Here is a 22,656-nt window from a genome sequence, read left to right on the forward strand (position 1 = left end):
CCAACAACAAAAAAGCTGTTATAGAGCAGGATTGGTACATAATTCAGTTGAAAGAGGTATTGCCTGTAGATTCTCCTGTTTGCATCAAGTCCAAGGACATTTCAAAGTATACTATTAAATCAGAGTCACTGCTGCTCAAGCTATCAGTCTAAAAAGTACATAAAGAATACATGCTGTTCAGATTAGAACATAGTATTGGATGGACAAAACAGAGAGCTGGTTTGTAAGTCCACAGACCTTGGATAGATACTGAACGGAGACTTAAGTCTATAACTGGACAGGAAGAGAAAAATTAGCTAGATTTTATTTTAGAAACTTTGTTGTAAGCCAATGGAGAAAAATAGGGTAACAGTTTGTGGATAAAGTATATATCCTGAGTCTCCAGACATGATAACCTACTCTAAGGTTAAGGTACTCTTACTAACTGGCTATTACCAGGTATAAAACCTAGTTTTAGCAGTGGCCCCTACCAAGCATGTAGGGGCCAATATGAACAATAATGTCAAGCTGTTCGGCAGGCAGGCAAGATTCCAAATTTTTGCTCCTGACAAACGGCAGAGGATTTTTTTTTTTTTTGCAGTCAAGTACTTAAGGATTTTGACTGTATTGTAACCTCATTAATTCAGGCCTCTCTAATGGAGATTTTCTGATGCCACCCAGGAGCCAAGCTGCAGTTTACTTTTGAAATGTGTCTATAATTAGAGAGGATTATTAACATATTAATAGAGTAAACAAAACTGCAAGGGTTATGCTTCCCCACTTGTGAAAACAAACAATTTGCTGGCACTTCTGATCTATCTATTTACATCCAATATAAATGGGGCATCACATAGTACTGCCTCAATACACATAATGATTACAGATTGCTCCCATCTGTCATTACAAGGAGAATGACAAAGTACACAGAGGGCTTGCCTCTGACTCCGGAAAACCTGAGTTCTAGTTGTAACTCTGAAACATACTGTCTGTGTGACCCTGAGCAGTTTATATTATTCATCACTGCCTGCTGTCCCCCTCCTAGAGGAAGTATAGGACTATAAATTGCACCTGGAATCACCTACACCAAGGAGAATCAGAGATCAGTTTGCCTCTGCCCTTCCGCTTCCCTCAAATAAATAAATCTATATTTAATTAGAATTACTATGCACATATTAAATTAGCAATACTGAACTTCTTTAAAGAATAATCTACAATTCCTATGTATTAGTAATAGAAACAGCACTGCATTTGGAGTCAGAGTCCCTGGGTTTAATTTCCTGCTCTGCCACTTAAGACCTATGTGATCTCGAACAAATAAAGTGACATCTCTGGATTTCGGCTTCCTTGTCTATTGAATTAAGGGTTTGGACTTCATGGCTTCTTAAGTTTCTTTAAGATCTAAATCTCTGATGCTATCTGTTCTTGCCAAACAAGTGAGTCAAGGCTTAACTGTATAGTTTATCAACATTGATCAAGCTACTTAACCTCATTGGCTCTCAGTTTCCTCATCTGGTAAAATGAACCAGAGAGGTCTTTTGGGATGACTCTGGGCTCTAAATCTATGATCCAATGAGCTAGAATAATCTCCTCCACTTACACCCTTCAGTTTTCATTCTAATGTTATTAAAGGATATTCCTAGGAAGGGAGAAGTCAATCAACACCCTTTAGGTCATTTTGACCTTAGGTAACAACACTCCAAGGATGAGACTAAAGACATCAGTCTTTGAAGTATTGGAAACTATTGTACTGGCTAAAGATAGATAGATTTATCCCCATTACAGCCTTGGAATACTATTCATCCCTAAAGGCACTGAGTGAAAAAGACAAGGCTGACTATCTGAGTTTTCCAAGAAGAGAGATAAATCATGTTCTGGCTATGGTGCATTTACTTACAGCTAGAATCAACCAAAGGACTTTTAACATCACAAGCATTGTAAACTATTAGACGACCGAGAGGTTAACTGGAAATTCTAGCTGTCACCAAGGCAGAATAGAGGACAATAAAGATAACTGGATATACCTCTTTCTGTTTTTCTCTGAATATCAAAAAAGGTGGGAGTGGGGTAGGAGGAGAGCTTTTGCTCACTTCTGAGAATACAGATTATGAAAGGAGTCCAAAGAGTGTTGTATACTAAATAAAGGACTGAGATTATTTATATAAGGAATCTGAGAATCGAATGATATCCTCTCTTGCCTGTTTTATGCACAAATAGTTTTTTTCTTAAGAAACAATCCTGTGCAATAATTACAAATGAAATTCACAGTCATAAATTGATCTCTAAATTGGAAAAATTTACAATGCATGCATTATTACTTGCCTTTTGTGCTTATGTTTTAATTATCATTATTGCTTTGTGTTCATTTTTGCACATTTTAATAAGTGAATTCTATTAGCACTTACAGATATAGGCTATTTAAAATGAGGATACAAAGTGATTAAAAATTCTTTTTTTTTTTTAATGTACAGCAAAAGAAAAAAAGAGAGAAAGCAAAAATACTTACAGGAGGGCCTTTTGGTCCAGGGAATCCGACAGGGCCCTGAGGTCCTTGAGGTCCCTGAATTGGAACAAAAGGGGGAAAAAAGACAAATTGTTATTATTTCTCATTATGGTGCAGGAGTCCCACAGAAGGTAGTCACAAATGAGAAAAAGTCATTTATGCATGGCACATGTTGCTATCAGCAAATTGCTTTAATTCCAACGCAAACCTATTGGCAAGATTTTCTGCAGCCCATACTACTACGTCAGAAAATATAATAGGGAAAATGAAAAGCATGACTTGCAAAATGAAAGCTATCACTTGCAGTTTATTTCTAAAGCATTAATACCAAAAGGAATGAGACCAGTGCACCGTAGTAACAGAGCTGTGGAAACATAACGAGATAGGCTCTAAGCTAATCTAAAAGCAACATGGATTTATTTTCCTTGCTCCTCACTTCTGTTATGTGCTGCGAATTACTTCCATATTCTTAACCTGAGGACACTGCAGGCCTTTGCTATTCATGCCAAACACTCATAGACATTTTTAGTCTGAGTTGGCTGCTATTGGCATTTTACCATCCACTAGAGACAACTGTAGAATGGGGATCTTTTATTCCACAACTGTCAGGAACAAAGTTCTTTAAAAATTTACCTCTATGCCTCCAAATTAGCACGGGAGCATTTCTGAACAGTGCAAATAAATACCAGTTTCATATCAGAATCTCAGGTTGAAGGATAACAAGTAACTCTAAAGAACACACCAGAGAATGCTTTCAACTGATCACTGAAGTCTTAAATAGATTCACTTTGAAGATACTTTATCTTAAGTTATCACTATAGATACTTGCCTTTTTCCCCCTTCTGATGTGAGTCAAACTTTCCTCACTTGCCATTTTTTAATTAAAATCTAAGAGTAATACTGATGTTCAATATATGCCTTTAGAATTACTATTGGTTTGGTATTTTATTGAATCATGTTTTCCCAAGCCTTAAAGAATCTTTGGTTTCTTTTAAAGTTGTTAGACAACAATTAGACACTATAAATGCCTTTTTCTTTATGCTTTCCTAAAGAAATGTTAAATCTCAGGAAAGTATAAATTCATGGAAATTATCAACTGGTATACAACTTGTCATATTTTTAAAACATATGAATTGCTCAGTTGTGTCCAACTTTTTGTGATCTCAATGGGCTATTCTTAGCAAAGGTACCAGATTGGTTTGCCGTTTCCTTCTCCAGGTCATTGTACAAATGAGCAAATTGAGGCAAATGGGGTTAAGTGACTTGCCCAAGGTCACACAGCTAGTAAGTGTCTGAGGCCAGATTTAAACTCTGGAAAAGTAGTCTTCCTGACTCTAGGCCCAGCACTCTATCCACTGCACCACCTAGTTGCCCCAGAACAATAGTAAAGCTTATCCAAAACCATAAGTGAGCATTTCCTAAACCAGAAAGGTACAAATAGCTGGATTACCAGACTTAGCTCAGAATCTCTTGAGAATTTACTGATCATATACTTTGTAAGGACATATGTGTACTGAGTGGGAAGGGTGGTGGGATATTGTTTGTAGGACACACTGCAAATCTCTAAAGACTACATTAAACATCCAGAAAAACGCAATAAAAAAACCTTTTGAGGGTTTTAGGACTAGATTTGTGGAAAGCAACTGAGGATAGTGATAAAGCAGTGTTGAAAAATTCATAGAAAATTAAGGAATTATACATAAAATTCAATCAACTTGAGAGTTTTGATAGGTCTAAGAAAAGTATTTGTAAATTGGGGAAGATATAAATTGGTATAATTATAGTTTGCTACTATCCTAATAAAATTAATGGTAAACAAAAACTGAAAAAAAAAGCAGAAAATAAACATTATATAAACTTTTGAATAAAATATAGAACTTTGAGTAACAATATAAAATTATGTTAATTATTTACCAATTATCAAAAGAAATGCTATTTTTTTCTAATTTTCTAAAATTATGTTATAATATTTGATTAAGCAAGATAAGTGACATAATGGTTAGAGTACTGAACAGGAAGACCTCAGTCCAAATCCTGCTTAATATACTTAATACCTAAGTGATCCTGGGCAAGTCACTTAACCTTTGAGTACTCCAGTTTCCTCATCTGTAAGGGAGTTTGGTTCAATTGTTTCTAAGGTCTCTTATAGATCTCATTCAATGATCTCTCATATTCAGTTTCCGCATTTGTAAAATAATATCCACCTAACTGTAACATTCTAAGAATAAAATGAAGCTAGGTGGTGCAGTGATAGAGAGGTAGGCCTGGAGTCAGGAAGAACTGAATACAAGTCCAATTTTAGACATTTACTAGCTGTGTGATCCTGGACAAATTATTTAACCTTGTTTGCTTCCAGTAGCTTTGCCAAAAAAACCCCAAATAGAGTCATGAAGAGTTGGACATATCTGAAAAACCACTAAATAACAACTGGAATACTCTAAGGATTAAATGAAATAACATACAGAATGTTACAAAGCTGTCTTATTATTAGACATAACACTGAGTTACATTGAAGTGGTTGGAAAGGCTTAGGTAATGGATACTGTTCTATAAGTTTGAAATCTTTATTCTTTCAAGTAAGTCATATTTTTAAGAGAAAAATACTAGACGGCATCAGTAACCACCAGCTTACGTCCCAGCGTTGTCACTTATTGACCATGTGACTTTGAACAAATCACTTTCTGTTTTATGGCTGCATTTTCCTCATCAATAAAATGGGGAAAATATTTCTATTTCTTCTCTCACAGATTTATTACAAAGCAAATGTTTTATACTGAGTTTGAATAGCTATTAGAAATGAAACTAACATTGACTTTGTATAAAAAGATTAAGACAAAGTAAGTATATTTTGCATGTATGTGCGTGTATTTCTGTGTATTGTACATAAATATTAATGGAAGAGTAAGAAAAATTGAGATAATTTTTTGCCTTGAATGGAAAGATTGAGAATGAAGATATTTATGCTGAATCAAAATCTGATACACAGGTGAGAGATATAAATATATGTGTTATATTAATGCTTTGTTATATTGGTTTTGGGAACATGATTTACAATTATGATATAGCCTAACCATCTATTTTCATGTTCTTACTGTACAGAGTTTTATTTTCAACATGTAGTATATCCAAATCAGTGAAATTATTTCTTTTTAAATGGATTCTACTTTTTATATTTGTAGCCAGAAATAAGTATTTTCATACCCAAGGCAATGGTGCTGCCGACATTTCTCTCTCTGCTTTCCCAGCTACATTTTATTATGAAATTTTGGAATCTTAAGAGCTAGAAGGGACTTTAAAATTCATGTAGTCCAATCACATTCATTTACAAAGCCAATAATGTTTACTAAGTGCTTACTATGCAGAAGGATCCATACTAGATTTGAAGAATACAAGTGAAGAAAAAAATAGTTCTTGCCTTCAAGAAACTTACATTACTCTGGGAAGGGGGAAGGCTATTGGTAGTGCATACCACTTGTTCTGGGTAAGTGAACAGAACATGCACAGCAATTAAAATAATTTCAATACAAAAAGAATGATAATAATGAAGATGAGTAAAGTGATACTTGAGCTGTGCTTTGCAGAGTTAAGAATTCTACCACAAGGAAGTGCAGAGGGAATACATACCAGACCATGGGACCACTTAATGCAAAGTTAAAAGATGAAATGTACTGTAGGGGGAAGCATTAGTAGACTTAGTTTAATTGAAATGGAAAGTACTTGAAAGGGTATAATGTGAAATAAGACTGGAAAGGCAGGTGAAGCCAGATTGTGGACGGATGTTAAATGCTAGCCTGAAGATTATAAGGATGAGGAAAACAGAAGCACTTAATAAGTGACTTGCCCCAGATCATATACCTAAATCAGTCAAGAGACAGGATTAGAATTGCTTTCAACTCTAAACCCAGTATTTTCTTCTCTCAAAAGTACTTAATGTACTATTATTTTGATCATTCTAAATATAATATGAAGCTTTGTTTTAAACCAGTTTCATTTTTTTATATCTTCCTCTCACAATTTAACCTGCTTTCAGAGTGCTAAATGGAGTCCATAAGATTTCTTTTTGGTACACACAAATACAAAGTCTTTTTATGTTCCAAACAATATTTTTTTTAACCACTGAGATTTTTCTAACGGTAAGGTTACTTGTGAATCTTTGTAAATAGAAACTTTAATATTAAATTGAAAATCATATGAGTTTATAGATATGTGTCTTTGGGGAAAATGTTCTCTGAAGAGAAAAACAGTGGGTTTTCCTAGTGAATTAAATCTTTGATAATCCAAACCAGTAATATGCTCATTTTTCCCCTGAACTTCAGCAAATAAGATACACTCCATTTGGCCATTAAGAAAATATTGACTCTAACCTGCAAACTGGGAAACAGAATTAGCTTTGGAAGGACATGAGGAAGTGCAAAATTCACTGGCTCATAAAGTCAAAAATGTCAGAAAATAAAGCTTCTTTTAAAAAAATCAAACTAAAGAGACATTTAATTCTTCATCTACTGATATTTTCTAGCTCACAGTTGTAATTTTATCCAAATGATACTGTCCTTTCCTTCTGTCACTTCCTAGTTTGAGCTCTTTACTGGGTATACATTTCATATTAAAGTGTATATTTTATTTTAAAAAAACACCTAAGTATTGGATTGTGATGAACCAGAAATAGATGGGTTAATACAACCTTAGTAGGTTGTATTAATTATTTCTTAATTTTAAAAGTGTTGTTGTTAGGGTAAGAATTAGCAGACTATAAATTAATCTAGTTATCTAAAAGTTAAACTTCACCCACTAGCAAACAGAGGACATGCTCACTCATCTGTAGTTAGCTCCATTGTGTAGCAATTGAAAATCAATTTTTCTAAATAGTTTTTCTATTTACTGGAATAGATGCTTTATCTTGATTTGAATGTATATTGATTGTAGCTTAATGGCTAATGGTAGACTCTATTTCGCCAGCATAATCCTGCATGGAATGCATACACAAATGAAATGCCCTAGAAAGTGATAAGGGATATCATGGTTTCTATAAGAATTTTCTAAACCATTAAGTATGTTTGGCTTGAGTTTGAGAAGAAAATTGTAGACCAATTCTATCCATGGTTTATCTCATTTTGAACTAAATGACAAATTATTCTGATTTACCTACTCTTTCAAATCAGTGCAGTAAAGAATGAGGCATTACTTAACTGTGTGATCCTGGTTTTGAGGGAATTGGGAAAATTAGAAAAGCAAGTGGTAGTGGGAATTGGGTGGACCTCACTGACTCCATCTTGTGACTCAATTCTGGAGTTAGCTCAGTTTTCTTTATGTTCAATAATGGATTTAGTCCCATTTCCGTCTTGTCAAAAAAAAAAAAAAAAAACTTCATTCCATTGTGGGAGTTGGGAGAAAACCTTATTGCAATTGTTTGAATCTAGTGGCTTTGAATCCATGGCTGGAAAGCTAGACTAACTCTGCTGTCTGTTTAGAGGTGCTTAACAAAGAACTTAGGTTTTGCTGACCAGAAACCTAGTTAAATACTAAGAATTGATGCAAAGAGTTTTCTCACAATTATACATCTCAAGTAACCCATATGTCTTATCTGAAAATTGGCCCCATACAGATCAATAAGTTAATGTTTTCATGGTCCTTTGATTGAATATAGATACTCTTGGGAAGTGGCACACCTATTTTTCTGATTTCAGGAAATTGCTCTCATTTACTCTCCCCCTCCTAACTTGGAAAGTCCCAATCTCTCCTCCAATTAGAAATCATGTAATTTTGTATTCTGGTTAACTGTTTTCTTTTTAATTAATTGGTCTTACTTGTAAATTATTTTTAATGTATAAGAATCTGTCTCCTTCTGTATTTGGTGTCCAGCCCTAAGATGAGGAAATCTGGTCCCAATTTGTTAGGCAATTGGTATGCATTGCTTAATAAATCAATATGCTCAGAAGCTAAATCCTTTGTTTCCTCAGTCATTTCACCTTTTACCCACCTCAGCCTGTCCAATTGGAGTGTAGGTTGAATGCGTATATGCCATGCAAGGTCAGATTGCTCTTTCCCTAAATGACGAATATATATTTTTAAAAAAGTAACAAAAAAGTTCTTATCTATACCATGTAGTTGAATGTTACGTACTCTTTCACCAGGTGGACCAGGTGGACCATCACTACCTGAAGTGCCCTGAGGAAAGGGAAAAGGAGAAAAAAATGAATTTAATAACATTCTTTTTCATGTCAGTTTCTGGCCCACACCAGATAGCTAAAGAATACCTGCCACCTTACCTTTGGCCCTGGTTTTCCTGTGGGTCCCCTTGCACCTCTTGAACCTCGTGGCCCCTGAGGATTTGAAAATGAGACAGATGAGACTAATCCAGTGCCAAATATTTTTCAGAAGTAGAGTCAATTTTCCCTTTAAAAATTCTCTCAAAGTATGGAATTCCAAATGCAAATGTACAACCCATTATTTAAATGAAAGTACCTACCGTTGGACCACGCTGTCCCCGGGGACCTGGTTTGCCAGCAACACCCTGCCAAAGACAGTTCAAAGGGTTTCATTATACATTATATTATAGTGAATTACAGACCTGGGGCTGAATGAGGCACTATAAAACCCTCTCAAGACTAAGATGCCATTTTGCATCTATTTAGATCTTCTGCATTTTAATTTAAGTAAACATTTTTTTTTCCTCTAAAAACTGACCATCTCACTAAATTCACTGGACAGTTTAAGGAAGTAGAGTTGACTCATGGGAACCTTCTATTTACATTATTGCAAGGTGTGCTTTTACCAAATAACTAAATACAAGGACATGTCGGGGGAGAAGGACACTATAGAAAAAAGGTTCAGAACTGCAAGCCCAGTATTTTTATGTCAAATGACTTAAAGGGGGTTAAGGGAAAAAGTAAGAGACAGAAACAGACAGTCTATTTCCTATGAAAATGAAAGAATGGAGTACAAATAAACAAAACACAGACTAGAAAAATCTAATATGAATGTTATTCTTTTAAGGCAGGAAATCTAAATAAGGAACTTCAATGAAGAACCAAACTATTATTGTATAGTTCACCTAAATATTGTAAGTTTTAAATGAGGAATCTCAATCTGCAGTCTATTTAAAAAAAATTTCTGCCAACTTCATTTACTGCTTATCATTACACAAATTTTACCACACTCGGTACATATTACATTTTTATTTCTATTAAATTCTAATTTCTGTTTATTATTCTTTTATCTTAGAGACCAAAAGAAATTGAATAATGTTTTGGTTTCATTAGTTTGGTAGGAAAAAACAAAATGGAACTTCATGTTTTCTAAAGCAAGTCTAAGGGGTAAGAATAAAGTCAGTTGAAATTTAAAATTGTTTAAAGTACAGTAACTTTTTAACTGTTAATTGAAATGAATTGGAGACATATCAATGAGAAACATTACTCCAATGTGACTTAATGTCTAAACTGCTCTCGTCTAAGGTTTCCAAGATAGTCTTTCACTTCTGATAATTTCATCAGATTTCTAAAAATATGATCAATCTTTTTGAAGTGAACTTCAGAGATGGCAGAGCAGTGAATTTCTTAACCTATGTATTACAGATATACTCTCTGCAGAATATTTCTAAGATTTTTCCCCATCTCCTTTGATAGACAAAGCAGACTCTTGCATTTTATTCTTATTAGTTTATTTGTGCAATTAGCCCAAGTTTCCCATCCTGCTTGCTGCCATCCAGATTTTCATAAACAAATATCTGACACAAGATCATCCACAAAATTGTTAGTACAATTCTTTTTAAGTGTATGTAAGAAGATTCTTATATAGCATACCCTGGCACCTTTCTCTCCATTGGCACCTGGGAACCCTGGAAAACCAGTGGAACCCTATAAAAGAAACACATGTTAAAATCAACTGTAAATGCTCGGTGATAGTTTCAGCTATATAGTCTATCTTTAAAACAAAATAAGTATGAAAAAGGGTCTTATACTTAAATCAGATCATTTTTTCAAGACACCATACAGCTATGGTTCATATATTTTAAAATAAGCTTACCGTAATACTTGAAATTCTGAATGCATTAAAACATCAAGAGATAAAATGAATTTTAACTTTCACTTCAAAAGTAAAGAACTGATCAAATAATACATTTTCCCCTAAGGTGAAACCACTAAAAAAAAGGAAAACAATTTTTGAATGTATCAAGATTTTTTTGAGGTATTAATTCCACATTGTTCCTTTAAGCTCTGTGATTAGATTTTGCTCTCATTTTATATATAAATTACTTGGTAAACACAAGACAGGGAAGAAATGAATAGCTGTTATTATTATTATTATTTAGTGTTATTATTACTTTCTTATGATCTTAGCAAAAGACTTTAATGAAAGATTTCAAAAACTTTTGGTATTTTTCCTTTTATCTCACCTGAAAAGATTTTTGTCCTCCTATATCTTGTCAAATTATTAACATGGAATATAATATTAATTTGCAATCATTCAATTAACAAGGATTTATTAAATTTTCACTATATGGAGCTCACATTTAATGGTGAAGAAAACATGCAAAGAAATATGTACATCCAGGGCAAACTAGAGGTAAAGAATCATGCATAGAACATTTCAGTGCAGTATTAAGGATTCAAGCTCTTGTGGGCAAGGAGCTTTTCAATTTTATATTTGTTGTTCCAGGGCTTAACATGGTGTTGACACATAAGAGGCATTTGAAAAAGTAATCATAGATAGATGAATTCAACTCAGCAAGTAACTATTAAAAGGTATGTGTGTCTATAGACACACACATATGTGTATGCATTTGTGTCTATATATATATATGTGTGTATGTGTGGGGGGGAGAGACAGAGACAGCAGAGAGAGATACAGAGACAGAGAGAAGGGGAGACAGAGAGATAGGGAGACATAGAAATGGAAGATGATCTATTCAAGAGATACTGTGAAGGCAGAAACCACAAAATTTATTAGGAGATTTGTTATAAAGGGTAAGAATGAGAAGCTGAGGATGACACTGAAGTTGTGAACCTAGGTGAATGGAAACATGGTGGATGGTGGTGTTGTAAACAGCAATAGAAAATTTGAAAAGAAATGAGGGCTTGAGAAGAAAGACATCGAGTTCTCTTTTAGAAATACTGTGTTCAAGATGACTATAGCCAGTTTGAGAAACTTAAAAGGTAGCTGGTGATGTATGACTGGAGTTGAGGAGAGGGAGGACTGAATACACAGACGTGGAAACAATCCACATAGACATCATAACTGAACTCAAGGAAACTGATGCCACCAACAAGAAGAGAAGACAGCACAAAATAGAGCATTCAGAGTTAGTGGGTATAGTACAGATGAAGATTCAATAAAAAGAGATAGAGCAGTAGAACAAACCTAGTGAAGGCTATTTAGGAGAAGGTGAGCAACAGTGTTAAATAAGTCAGCTAGGGAACATGGTGGATAGAGTGTTAGACCTGAAGTAAAGAAAACCTGAGCTCAAATCTGACCTGATAAACTTTAGCTGTGGAACATTAGGCAATTCACTTAATCTCTCTCTGTCTCAGTTCCTCATCTGTCAAATGAGGATAATAACAGCACTAACCTCCCAGGGTGGTTATGAAGACCAAAAGAGATAATAACTAAAGCACTGAGCAGAGCTCCTGGTTTATAGTAAGTGCTATATAAATGTTAGCTATATTATTATTATCACTATTATTTTATTACAGATAAAGAAAGATGGAGATTGAGAAATGACCATGAAATCTGGCAGTCAGGAGAACCAATAACTTTGGAGGGGGAAATTTCAATTTAATGATGGGATCAAGGTCCAGATTCTAGAGGGTTTAGAAGAAAACAGGAGAAAAGTAGAGGTAGTTAGTGAAGATGCATGTCTCAAGGAGTCTAATCATGAAGGGGAAGAGATATAGAAGATGATACCTAGTAGATATGGTAGGATCAGGTAAGTGGTCTTTTTCTGTTTTTGCTTTTTTAAGGACAGCGGAGATAACTGTTACTGTATGCAGCAGAGAAAGAGCTAGTAGACATGAAGAAATTGAAGATGAAAGAGTGGGGATGATGGAGGAAACAATCTGCTGGGAAAGAATCAAAGGTGCATGTAGAAGGGTTGGCTTTGGAAAGAAGAAAGGGCAGCTCTTCATGTGAGACCAATGTGAAGGAAGAAATAGTGGAAGGAGGGGATATCGGAGTGATGTGAGATTAGGAGGAGAGGAGAAGAAGACCTTAGTGAATGACCTCATATTTTTTGGTGAATTATGAGGAAATATCACCAGTTAAGAGGCTAGGGTGTGAGGGTGTGAGTGTGAACTAAAGGATCCTTGAGAAAAGACAAGAAAATTTTGAATAGCTGTTGTAGGATAAATAATCTACTAGAGAAAACCAAGCATTTGCCTTGATGCAGATTCTTTTCCCTTTCTTTGTATCCCTAGTGCTTAGCAAAAGCCTGGTATAGTACAGGAGCTTAATTAATGTTAGCTAAATAACTGACATATTGATTGATGTAAGAACCCAGGTGAAATTAGATAATATAAATCAGGAGTCGACCCATTCAGCATTGTTACATGTTTCCTTCAACTCCATTCAACAAAGGAGCAAAATATTGGAAATAATTCAAGGCTGGGGTTTGGCAAGGCACAACCAATGCTAGGACATGGGGAAAGGGAAGCATGGGTGAAGAGTGCGCAGTACATACAAGTTGGTTTGCCAAGGGTTGAGAATGAAGAGAGGAGATTGTAGCCGGGGCAAGGGTAAAGGAACTGTGAAAGAACTGAGCAGTAGAAAGCTATGGTGATGAGAAAGAACATAGGATGATAAGGTGTTGGGGATGGAAGCTCAATTCCAGGTGGACAGTCTCGGGCGGGTAAAGGTGGGAACTTCTAAATCTTAGAGTTCTCACGAGACCCCCCCAGGAAATGACTGGGAATCGAGGTGAACCGAGCTATCTCGTGTATTTCCGCCTCTTCCCGTGAGAAACGTGATGGGAGAGAGCTCTCCCCGCCCTCGAGATTGTCCCGGATCTGGGCACACTATTGTTATCTAACAGCACGGTATTCAGATGCAAACTATGCTGCTGGAGGGTTTAAGTAGGATCAGGAAAGCCTGAAAGTTCTCTTGGGCGGAGGGGCGCGGAGCGGTGAGGACAACAAGGCTCTGCTTTTCCTCTCTCTTCTCTCCCCTCCCCCTCTCTCCCCACTTATACTTCTACTTCCAATCTCTTATTGTAAGATCTTTGCCTCCTTGGGAGATTCTTCGCTCCCTCCTAAGGAAGAATTCCCCTGCACTTGTAACTAGACCCTGAAATAAAGCTCAACCCTTGTTAGACTCTGGAACGTCCTTTCTCTCATACGAGCATCCGGTTTGGCCAACCGAAGACCTCGGGATAGAGGTAAGAAGACTCGGGTAGCCCTCAGGCCTCTAGGCCTGGCAATAAGGTTGATAAAAACATGGAATAAGAAAGGATTATGATCAGATAAAGATTCTGAGTTGATGACCAAGGAAATAGAATACTTGGAGTGAATGGAAAAATTATCTGTGTATAGTTGGGTAGAGTGGAGGCTTAGAATGCTGTGGGAATAGAGCAGATTGAGGAACTGGGAGGTTTGGGTATTTGAGGGAGTATGTGTATGTGTGTGCAAGTGTGTGTACATAAATATAAATATATAGATATAGATGAAGGAAGGAGATAGGAAGGGAAGAAAGTGAGCCAGACACCAAATCAATAGAAGGAAGGAAAATGTTCCAGGATCCGATAGATAACAATCAATCAATCAATATTTATTAAGTAGCTACTATGTGCCAGGCACTGGGTCACTAGTATTTGGAGAAGCTGTTGTTGCTGCTGCTGCTGCTGCTGCTGCTGCTGCTGCTGCTGCTGCTGAAATAAGTGTTTTTATATAGCACCTACAATGTGTCTGACACTTGGCTAAGAGCTTTACAAGCATGCCCTTAGATCCTCACAATAACCACAGGAGGGAAGTGTTGGTGCTGTCCTCATTTTAGAGATGAGCAAACTGAGGGAAGCAGAGGTTAAGTGACTTGCCCAATGTCATACAGCTAGTGTCTGAGGATAGATTTGAACTCAGGTCTCCCTGACTCTATGCCAAGCACCCTATTCATGATGCTTCCTAGATACTTCTAGGTGATCTCTTTGGATAGCATGAACCTCAAAGGAACAGAGCTTGCTTAGTGAAGGTGGTGGAACATGAGTCTGTGGTAGCAATGGGGAACAAGAAGGATTCTGATTCCCTCTATGGCCTCCTCCATCATCACTACAACCAATGAATTGGGGTATGTGAGAGAAGAACTCAGTACTGGAAAGAGTGGTTGGAACAGTATATTAGGATTAGATAGGAGAGAGAAGAATGTGTGAATACACACACATGCATGCGCACACACACACACACACATTAGGCTGAAAAAAGTATGTGATCTAGAAATCATAGAGATGGTTAATTTAATAAAAGAGCAGTCCATTGACATACCAGTAACAATACTGTGTCCATTTGATGATAGTTTTCAGAGCAAGAAGTGGAAAAGAAATGCAGGAAGAAATGTCATAGTGCATTGGTATGGATGGATTTTAATTTGAATCTTTGGAGGGACTACAAAAACTAATAAACTTACAAACATATATTTATGTAGTATATACACACATATATGTCAAACTTGTATAGATTATTATATTTTGCTTTAAACACAAATGAATATTACCTAATATCTTTATATATCAAATAGACCAGAGACATGAAAGATAGCTTACTCAGTTAGGTTTTCTGTTATTAAAAGGGGCTGAACAGAGGAGGGAGAGACTATTCCCTCAAAACAACCCTATAAATTGTTAAGTGACATGAGTAAGTAGTACTATATCATAGGGCACTGGACAGAGGTGAAAATGAAAAACGGGAAACATGCTTCTTTGATCAACATGCTTCTCAAGGGGTAGTTTAAAGTAAAAGGAGCAAGTAAAGTAGTTAATGCTATAAGAAAAAAATACCTTCAAAGGTAAAACATTTTTGACATAGCTGTGCTGGAGTTGGCATAATTTCAAATATGGCTCATATTTTGAAAAAAGCCTGGATGTTGTTACTAATATTTCCTTAAAGAAACTAGCATCTTTCTTTTTCTTTCTCTTTTGCATCAAAAATGTCGACATTTTGTCTGATTTCCTTTTGAGATATATAGCATATATTATTTATGAAACTTCGGTCTTCTTTACTAAAAATAAATTTGTAAGGAAAATCACTTTGATCTTTCTCTTAAAAATATTTTTGTTTAGAAAATATAGATGGGCAAAAATATGAAACCCAAACAAATATTTTCTTTACCTTTGGACCTTGTCTTCCTGGATATCCTGGTAATCCTGGAACTCCAAGTTTCCCCTGAATTTAAAAATAAAGAGAGAAAAAGAACATTATCTAAATTGACAAAAAATATTGCACTGAAGATTTTAAGTACTTTACTTAATAACAATTGCTTATCTTCCTCATCTTTGTATAGATTTATTTGTGTAAGTCTATTATTCTAAGGCTCTATCACCCTTGGCTTTCAGCTCTCTATTTTCTTTGGAAGAGAAGAGAAATAACCATTTTAGGAAGGTCTCAACGTTCTAGCCAGGAACAAATCAGCATAGTGTAAGTGAAGGAATCGCTGTGCTTAGAGTTCTCTGCTTGTGAAAAGTAGTATAGGGCATATATTAGTACAAGGAAAACTCTGCACTGTTAATCTGTCCATCTGTCTGTCTGTCTATCATTTATATATATCATCTCTGCTTCCCAAAAGTCTTGAAACAACCACTCTGTCAGTTCTCCAGTTCATGCTCCATTCACCCACCCACCCAATGATCACCTCATGATCAATATTAGAGACAGAAAATTTGCCTGACACCAATATGGGGAAATCTCCAATTGTCTCAATGTGCATTGGATAAGCAATAACCTAGGATAACCAGGAATGCACTTTAAAAATCAGATCCTGGGCCAGCCACTTAATACCTGTATGATCTTGGGAAAGTCACTTAACCTCTTATGGCCTCCATTCATGATCTTGGAATTGGACTTGAGGGTCTCTAAGGTCCCTTCCTGTCCTCCATCTATTTATTACCTTACAGGCCTCTGTTTCCTCAATTTTAAAATTAAGGAATTAGATGAGATGGACTATAAGGTACTTGATAGATCTAAAATGCTCTGATTATCTAAGAATTAGAAAAGGAGGCCTTGTTTATCACTCCTTTCTTCTCTACCACGCTTTATCTATTTTATATGTCTACATATGTGCATATACTTTCTCCCTGAAAAGATTGAGGCTAAAGATTACTTCACTTTTTTCTTTGCATACCCAAGTGCACAGTATAGTGCCTAGCACCTAGTATAAAATTAATAAATTCCTATTGATTAGTTAGTTCTGTAGTTAAAAAAAAAAAAAAAAGATACCAGAGGCCTCTAGTCAGAATACATGAGTTTGAATTCCGGTTTGGACATTTACCTTTCTCCAGTAGGAGACTCAGTTTCCCTTTCTGTAACGTGGGGGTAATAGTAATTGCTACAGTTACCTCAGAGTTGTGAGGAAAACATTTTGCTATCTTACAGTTCTCTAAAAATATTGGTTTCTGTTTCCACAACCCTCAGATTCTTGTCAGGGACTTAAGTTGAAAAAATACTAGCTGAGATTTTTGATCCTGATTCTCTCCAGCTTCTCTCAGTTACCCTGAACAAACATAGTCACAGACATTATTCAGCTTGGGACTTCTTGGCCATTAGGGGACAGCATACATTTGAACGGTTTAACAAAGCATAACAAGCCCTTTTTTACCTAAATTTATCATTCTTTTTTAATATGGAGGGGACCAATAAATAACTTAAATGATATATATTGTTTTATGGTAACATTATTTCAAAATACATGCTCCCCTGAGTAGACTAATAACTTATTCTTATTGATGTTAACATACTAAAGGATCTAATAGAAGAGTTATAAAATAGTGAGAGAATAAAACTAATTGGATATAATGATGAGAATTATGTGTGTGATTGCAATTTGTATGTAGTTACCATATTTATCACATATACACACATACATGTACATATATATGTGTATGTGTGTATATACACAAACACACAGAGGTAAATTTTTTTCATAAAAAGTTCAGCAACCATTTGAGAAGAGATGTAATCAACACTGATCAAGATTCAGGAATCTTGTATAAATTTTTACTTGGGGATGATTAGCTTAATGTACTTGGTAGTGATAGTGGTGGAGGCAGAAAGCTTAGTGCTATATTAATATAAACATATCATAGTATTAACCTCATAGAGGAAAACTAAATATATTCTTCTATTTGTGAAACAAGATTGCTTTTAAAGATTGTAGCTCAATTTCCATGGTCATGGAAATGGATTTCTTTGTAAAAATTTTGGAATCTTGAGAGATATGTGAACTATTTCAGGCTATTTCTATGTAGTTGTGAGTTCCACATCTTATTGAATAGCATAAATTCATTTTGATACATTTATTAAGCACCTATAATATCAGGCACTGGGCCTGATTCTGGGGATATAAAGATGAAAAATTTTACAGTCCTTGCCCATAGAATAGTTTGAATTTAATAAAGGGGAAATGACATGTTTACTAACAACCATAGTGAAATTTGATTATTATTAAGTGCAGAGGAAAAAAAAGTCAAGTATCCAGGAGGGAAGGATAACAGTATACTACTAATTGAACTCTATATAGTTAATACAATTTTAAAGTAACCTTTTAGCTGACACTAAATTAATATTTAAAAGCTTAGGTGTTTATCAATTCTGAATATCTATAAATTTTGACACTATTATACTTATTAATTTATGATTATTCCATGCAAAAGGAATCAATCAAAAAGAATGTCATTCTATTGATTCACAAAATATGAAATGAAGAATTAGGTTTTGAAATGTTTTATATATATATGCATATATACGTTGATTTTAAAGGAAAAATTAATTATTGTATAACCATTATTAATGATTTTGAGTTTATTTTAATGTCTCTTTAACTGAATATGTTTCCATAAATATTTTGCTTTCATAAGAGTTCTACAGATTTTTAAAAATGGAAAAATCATGTAGTCCAACTTCCAATTTTAACAAATGAGTAACCTGAGTCTCAGAGTGGGAGAGTAACTTTTTCACAGTCACACAGATCATAATAATTAGAATATGATTTAAATAGATCTTAATAATTTGCAAAGTAAATACAAATATGAAGGTCTGAAAAATACATCTGCATAAATAACCTGTGTTTATCCAATTTTAAACTGTTTCAAGTTTCAGAACTAGAGAAAACACTCAACATTTCCAAATGTCATTTTTTTTAAGGAGACCTTTAACAACACAAGAATTTTCATAATTTCTGAAAGCATAGATAAGAGACCAAAGCAAGGTAAATGATATTTTTTTACTTCAAAGTCTTAGGACAAATTATTTTACAACTGCAAATTTATCTTGTGTTACCATTTAACTCCTTTAGTTTCACTACCAGAAATGGCTTTAAGGCAACAGTCCTAACTTTCTTTTCATAAAATGTCCTTTGATTTCTCACTGGCTTGAATAGCTGGCAAGAGATCTTGAAGTTTTTGGAATGTCCATTCATGAAGAGATTCTACAAGGCAATTAAAGCTTAAAATAGCTATTTTTCAACATTCTGAACTGTCTTTTGAACTTTTTCCTATTATTCAATTACATCAATGGAATTGAGTAAAAAGTTTACTCAAGGTGTATTTCAGTCCTTCAAGTAGTCTGTACTTCTTTTGTGTAAATGTTCTCTCCACTAATGCAGACTGCAATTCTTCTATAGCTTATGAGACCACTTTCCTATGTTTCTGTGACTGAACCAAAAGAAAAGTAATCATTAAATGATGTGTTTCCTGGGACCTCTGGAAATGTAATTACTTTGGTTCTTGGTTAATAGATATAGAATCCATTGTTAGGTCTGTATGCTCGAGGCCTGTCTAACTTGGCAGAATCTTCCAAGGTTTGGGTTCTACTGATTTAAACCCAGTGTCATCTCCAAGTATGAGGCAAAAGAGGAAAACTTTAGTGGCAAACAAAGAACACAAAAAGAAAAAAAAACACTTAAAAAACCTAACATCTTTCTACAGTAGAATGCCCACAATAAAGCATCTGACTATATGATAACAATATGTGACATAGTGAACTATGAACTAATTCTGGTATTAGGAAAGTCAGAGATCAAATCCGATCTCAGAAATTAGTTGTGTGATCTCACGCAAACTACATAACTTCTCTGTCTCAGTTTCCTCATCGTAAGAATGAGGATAATAATGGCACTTACCCAATAAGGTATATAATGTGCATATATACATATACACATAAATATACATATATACGTAAATATATGTACACATAAATATACATACACATATATGCATAATATGATCCAATATATTTGAGCTATGGGTATCATCTTATAAAGTAGGAAGAAGAAAGGATTAGGTAGAACAGTAGACTGCCAGGTCAAGAGTCAGGAGGACCTGAGTTCAAAACTAGTGTCAGACACTTACTAGCTGTGTGAACTTGGGTAAGTCAATTAATCCTTTTTGCCTCAGTTTCCTCATCTGTATAATAATCTGGAGAAGGAAATGGCAAGCCATTCTAGTATCTTTGCCAAGAAAACCCCAAATGTGAGCAGGAAAAGTTGAACACAACTGAAAAATGACTGAACAACATAAGGATAGGGATTGGACCTCCATGTTCATTAGTATATGGAGCACCCAAGCAAGCAACCTTCTCAGCCAATAGAAGTTGGCATTTTCTCTACAACAAAGTGTCATAAATTGTGAGGCTTCTTTCAGTATTTTGAAAATTATATTTCAATATAACTGTTTGCCTTTTTAATGCTGCATATTTTATTATATCAATTTCAAACTTTATTCTGAGAAGGGGCACAGACTTTATCAGATTACCACAGGGTGGGGGATGGGAGAGTGGATCACATAACTAGGTTTTTCACGTAGTGTTTTATAAATACCATCTCATTTTATCTTCATAAAACCCCTAGAAGGTAGGTGCTATGATTATGTCCATTTTACAGAGGTAGACAGAGGTTAAGTGAATTGTCCAGGGTCATGTAACTATTAAGTGTGTGAGGGTGAATTTGAACTCAAGTCTTCCTGACTCCAAGCGCAGAACTCTATCCACTGTATAAGCAAGCTGCTTCTAAATAAACGACCATCAGAAGTAGGATCTGAATTCAGTTCTTTTTGACTCTAAGCCCCAGGACTCTATCCACTATGGTATGCTGCTTCTAAAAGTGAGAACTCACCACCTAAAAATAGATCATACAGTCACAAATGTATACAAATCAGATGAAGCTAATTTCTTTAGCAGGAGAAAATCACATTTATAAAAGGTACAAGCCTGCATATGTTCCTTGTTCTGAAGTTTCCTTCTGTTTAAGAGACAGAATTTATTTTTAAATGAGTCTAATCTTCTTTAAAGAGTTATTTATTTCACAAAGAGAGTCCATCACTTCATATTTGCGTAAATTCCCTTTATCTGATATTTGAAAACATTGACACTTTATAATCTATCTTATTATTGCTCAAATGAAGAATTAACCAAAAATAATTTCATAAAAAAAAAGCCAGCAAGGCCAGATCATTTTATTCCCTGGAATAATGCCATCAGGAGAGCCCAGAACCTTTTGTAAGGAGATGAATATTTTAATTTATCTAAAAAGACAAGGAGTTTGGATCACACCCACTTTACGATCTTGCTATCATAGACAGGACTGAAAAGTTGTCTGATTCAGTATCAACACTGCATAGGTAAGCAGCGTAGGGGGAGGGAGTGAAAGGAAGCAAACAAGCAGCAAGAAATACACTTTTAATGATGTCCCCTTGGATACATTAAGTTATCATCATTTGTTTTATGCTATTGATTTCAAGGTTAATAAAACTCGCTAATTACGATCACAAAGACATTTGTGTTCTATGTTAATTGCTGCATTAGAGCAATGGATTCTCTTATGCGTTTTCACTAGAGCTCTGCTGCAAGACAGCTTAAGAGCAGATTTGGGTCAAAGCAATCACACAGAATTTGGGAAATCCTGCAAAGAAAAATGGTTTAAAATTTCCCCCTTCAAGTGCTGGCACTTAAGGAAAGAGAGGAATGTTGATGAATTGTGAAGTGGAAGGAATCCAGGGGTGGATTCAAATCATTGATGCTGTGAGTCCCCATATTAGACTTTTGGCAGGGTGAAATGTGGGGATGAGTGGAGATGAAGTTTATCCAATACCACTTGCCTGCCGACAATGGCAATGTCTTGGCAGAGTGGAGAGAGATTGGGGTTAAGGAGGGGAAAGAGGAATGAATAAGGGGTCTTTCACTTCATGGCTTTTCCATTGACATTGTCCCTTCCGTCAAGCTGATTATTATGAGCTCTGTAAAGATTCAAGAGTAGCAAGCCACAGTGAGAAACTGGAAATAAACAGCTGACCTAACAGAGCATCTATGGTAACTGTGTGGATAGGATGAGGCTGCTTCTCCTCTTACTAGGCTGAGTTCTACCCCTACTGACCTCTGGTCTGAAAATGGATCCTTTTATCTCTTAGGATAGACTGAATAGAAAGAGCCTATAGAAAGCAGAGATACTTTCCCTCCAAGGTTAGTTTCCATTTAGTCTGAATATAGTACCTATAGAATTGTTTGTATGTCCTTTCCCCCACTAGGTTACAAGATTCTGGAAGGCAAGGACCATGTTTTTATCTTTCTTAGTATCCCCAGAGCTTACCACAGTATTAAGAAGCACTTAATAAATGTTTGCTGATCAATTGACTGTCAGACATCACTGTATATTTTAAAAGAACATTAATGTTCTATAAATTAAGAATAAATTTAAAAAATATTTTTAAAAAAATATCATCATATCATTGTGGGATTCAGGAAGAATTCCCTTTTAACTTGATCACAAAGTTTCACCCTCACTGGCCAGTCACAATCCCCTTTCTCTTCCATTTTATTGAATACATATTTATCTTCAGCCCCTATCCTCTAAATTTAAATGTTTTCTTTGGCCTTTCCTCTTTTGCCTTTCTCTCATTTCAACAATAACACAAAAGAAAACAATGAAGCAAGGAATACAAACGTATTCATACTTTTCATGTGCTTTTCCACTGTCTAAGAAACTATCTCCTAACTTCT

General features: G+C 35.2%; 1 protein-coding gene across 2 annotated transcripts in view; it reads right to left on the reverse strand.

Annotated features, from left to right (window-relative positions):
- COL11A1 (collagen type XI alpha 1 chain) overlaps nt 1-22,656 on the reverse strand; it is a 276,695-nt gene that overhangs the window by 110,693 nt on the left and 143,346 nt on the right. For both annotated transcript variants that reach the window (XM_072644156.1, XM_072644155.1), the window contains exons 31-36: nt 15,784-15,837; nt 10,279-10,332; nt 8,946-8,990; nt 8,746-8,799; nt 8,600-8,644; nt 2,483-2,536 (exon numbers count right to left, since the gene is read on the reverse strand). In XM_072644156.1, the coding sequence (XP_072500257.1) occupies nt 2,483-2,536; nt 8,600-8,644; nt 8,746-8,799; nt 8,946-8,990; nt 10,279-10,332; nt 15,784-15,837 (306 nt within the window). The remainder of the gene's footprint in view (nt 1-2,482; nt 2,537-8,599; nt 8,645-8,745; nt 8,800-8,945; nt 8,991-10,278; nt 10,333-15,783; nt 15,838-22,656) is intronic.

The sequence above is a fragment of the Notamacropus eugenii genome, chromosome 2 (assembly GCF_028372415.1).
Source record: "Notamacropus eugenii isolate mMacEug1 chromosome 2, mMacEug1.pri_v2, whole genome shotgun sequence".
Classification (NCBI taxonomy): Eukaryota; Metazoa; Chordata; class Mammalia; order Diprotodontia; family Macropodidae; genus Notamacropus; species Notamacropus eugenii.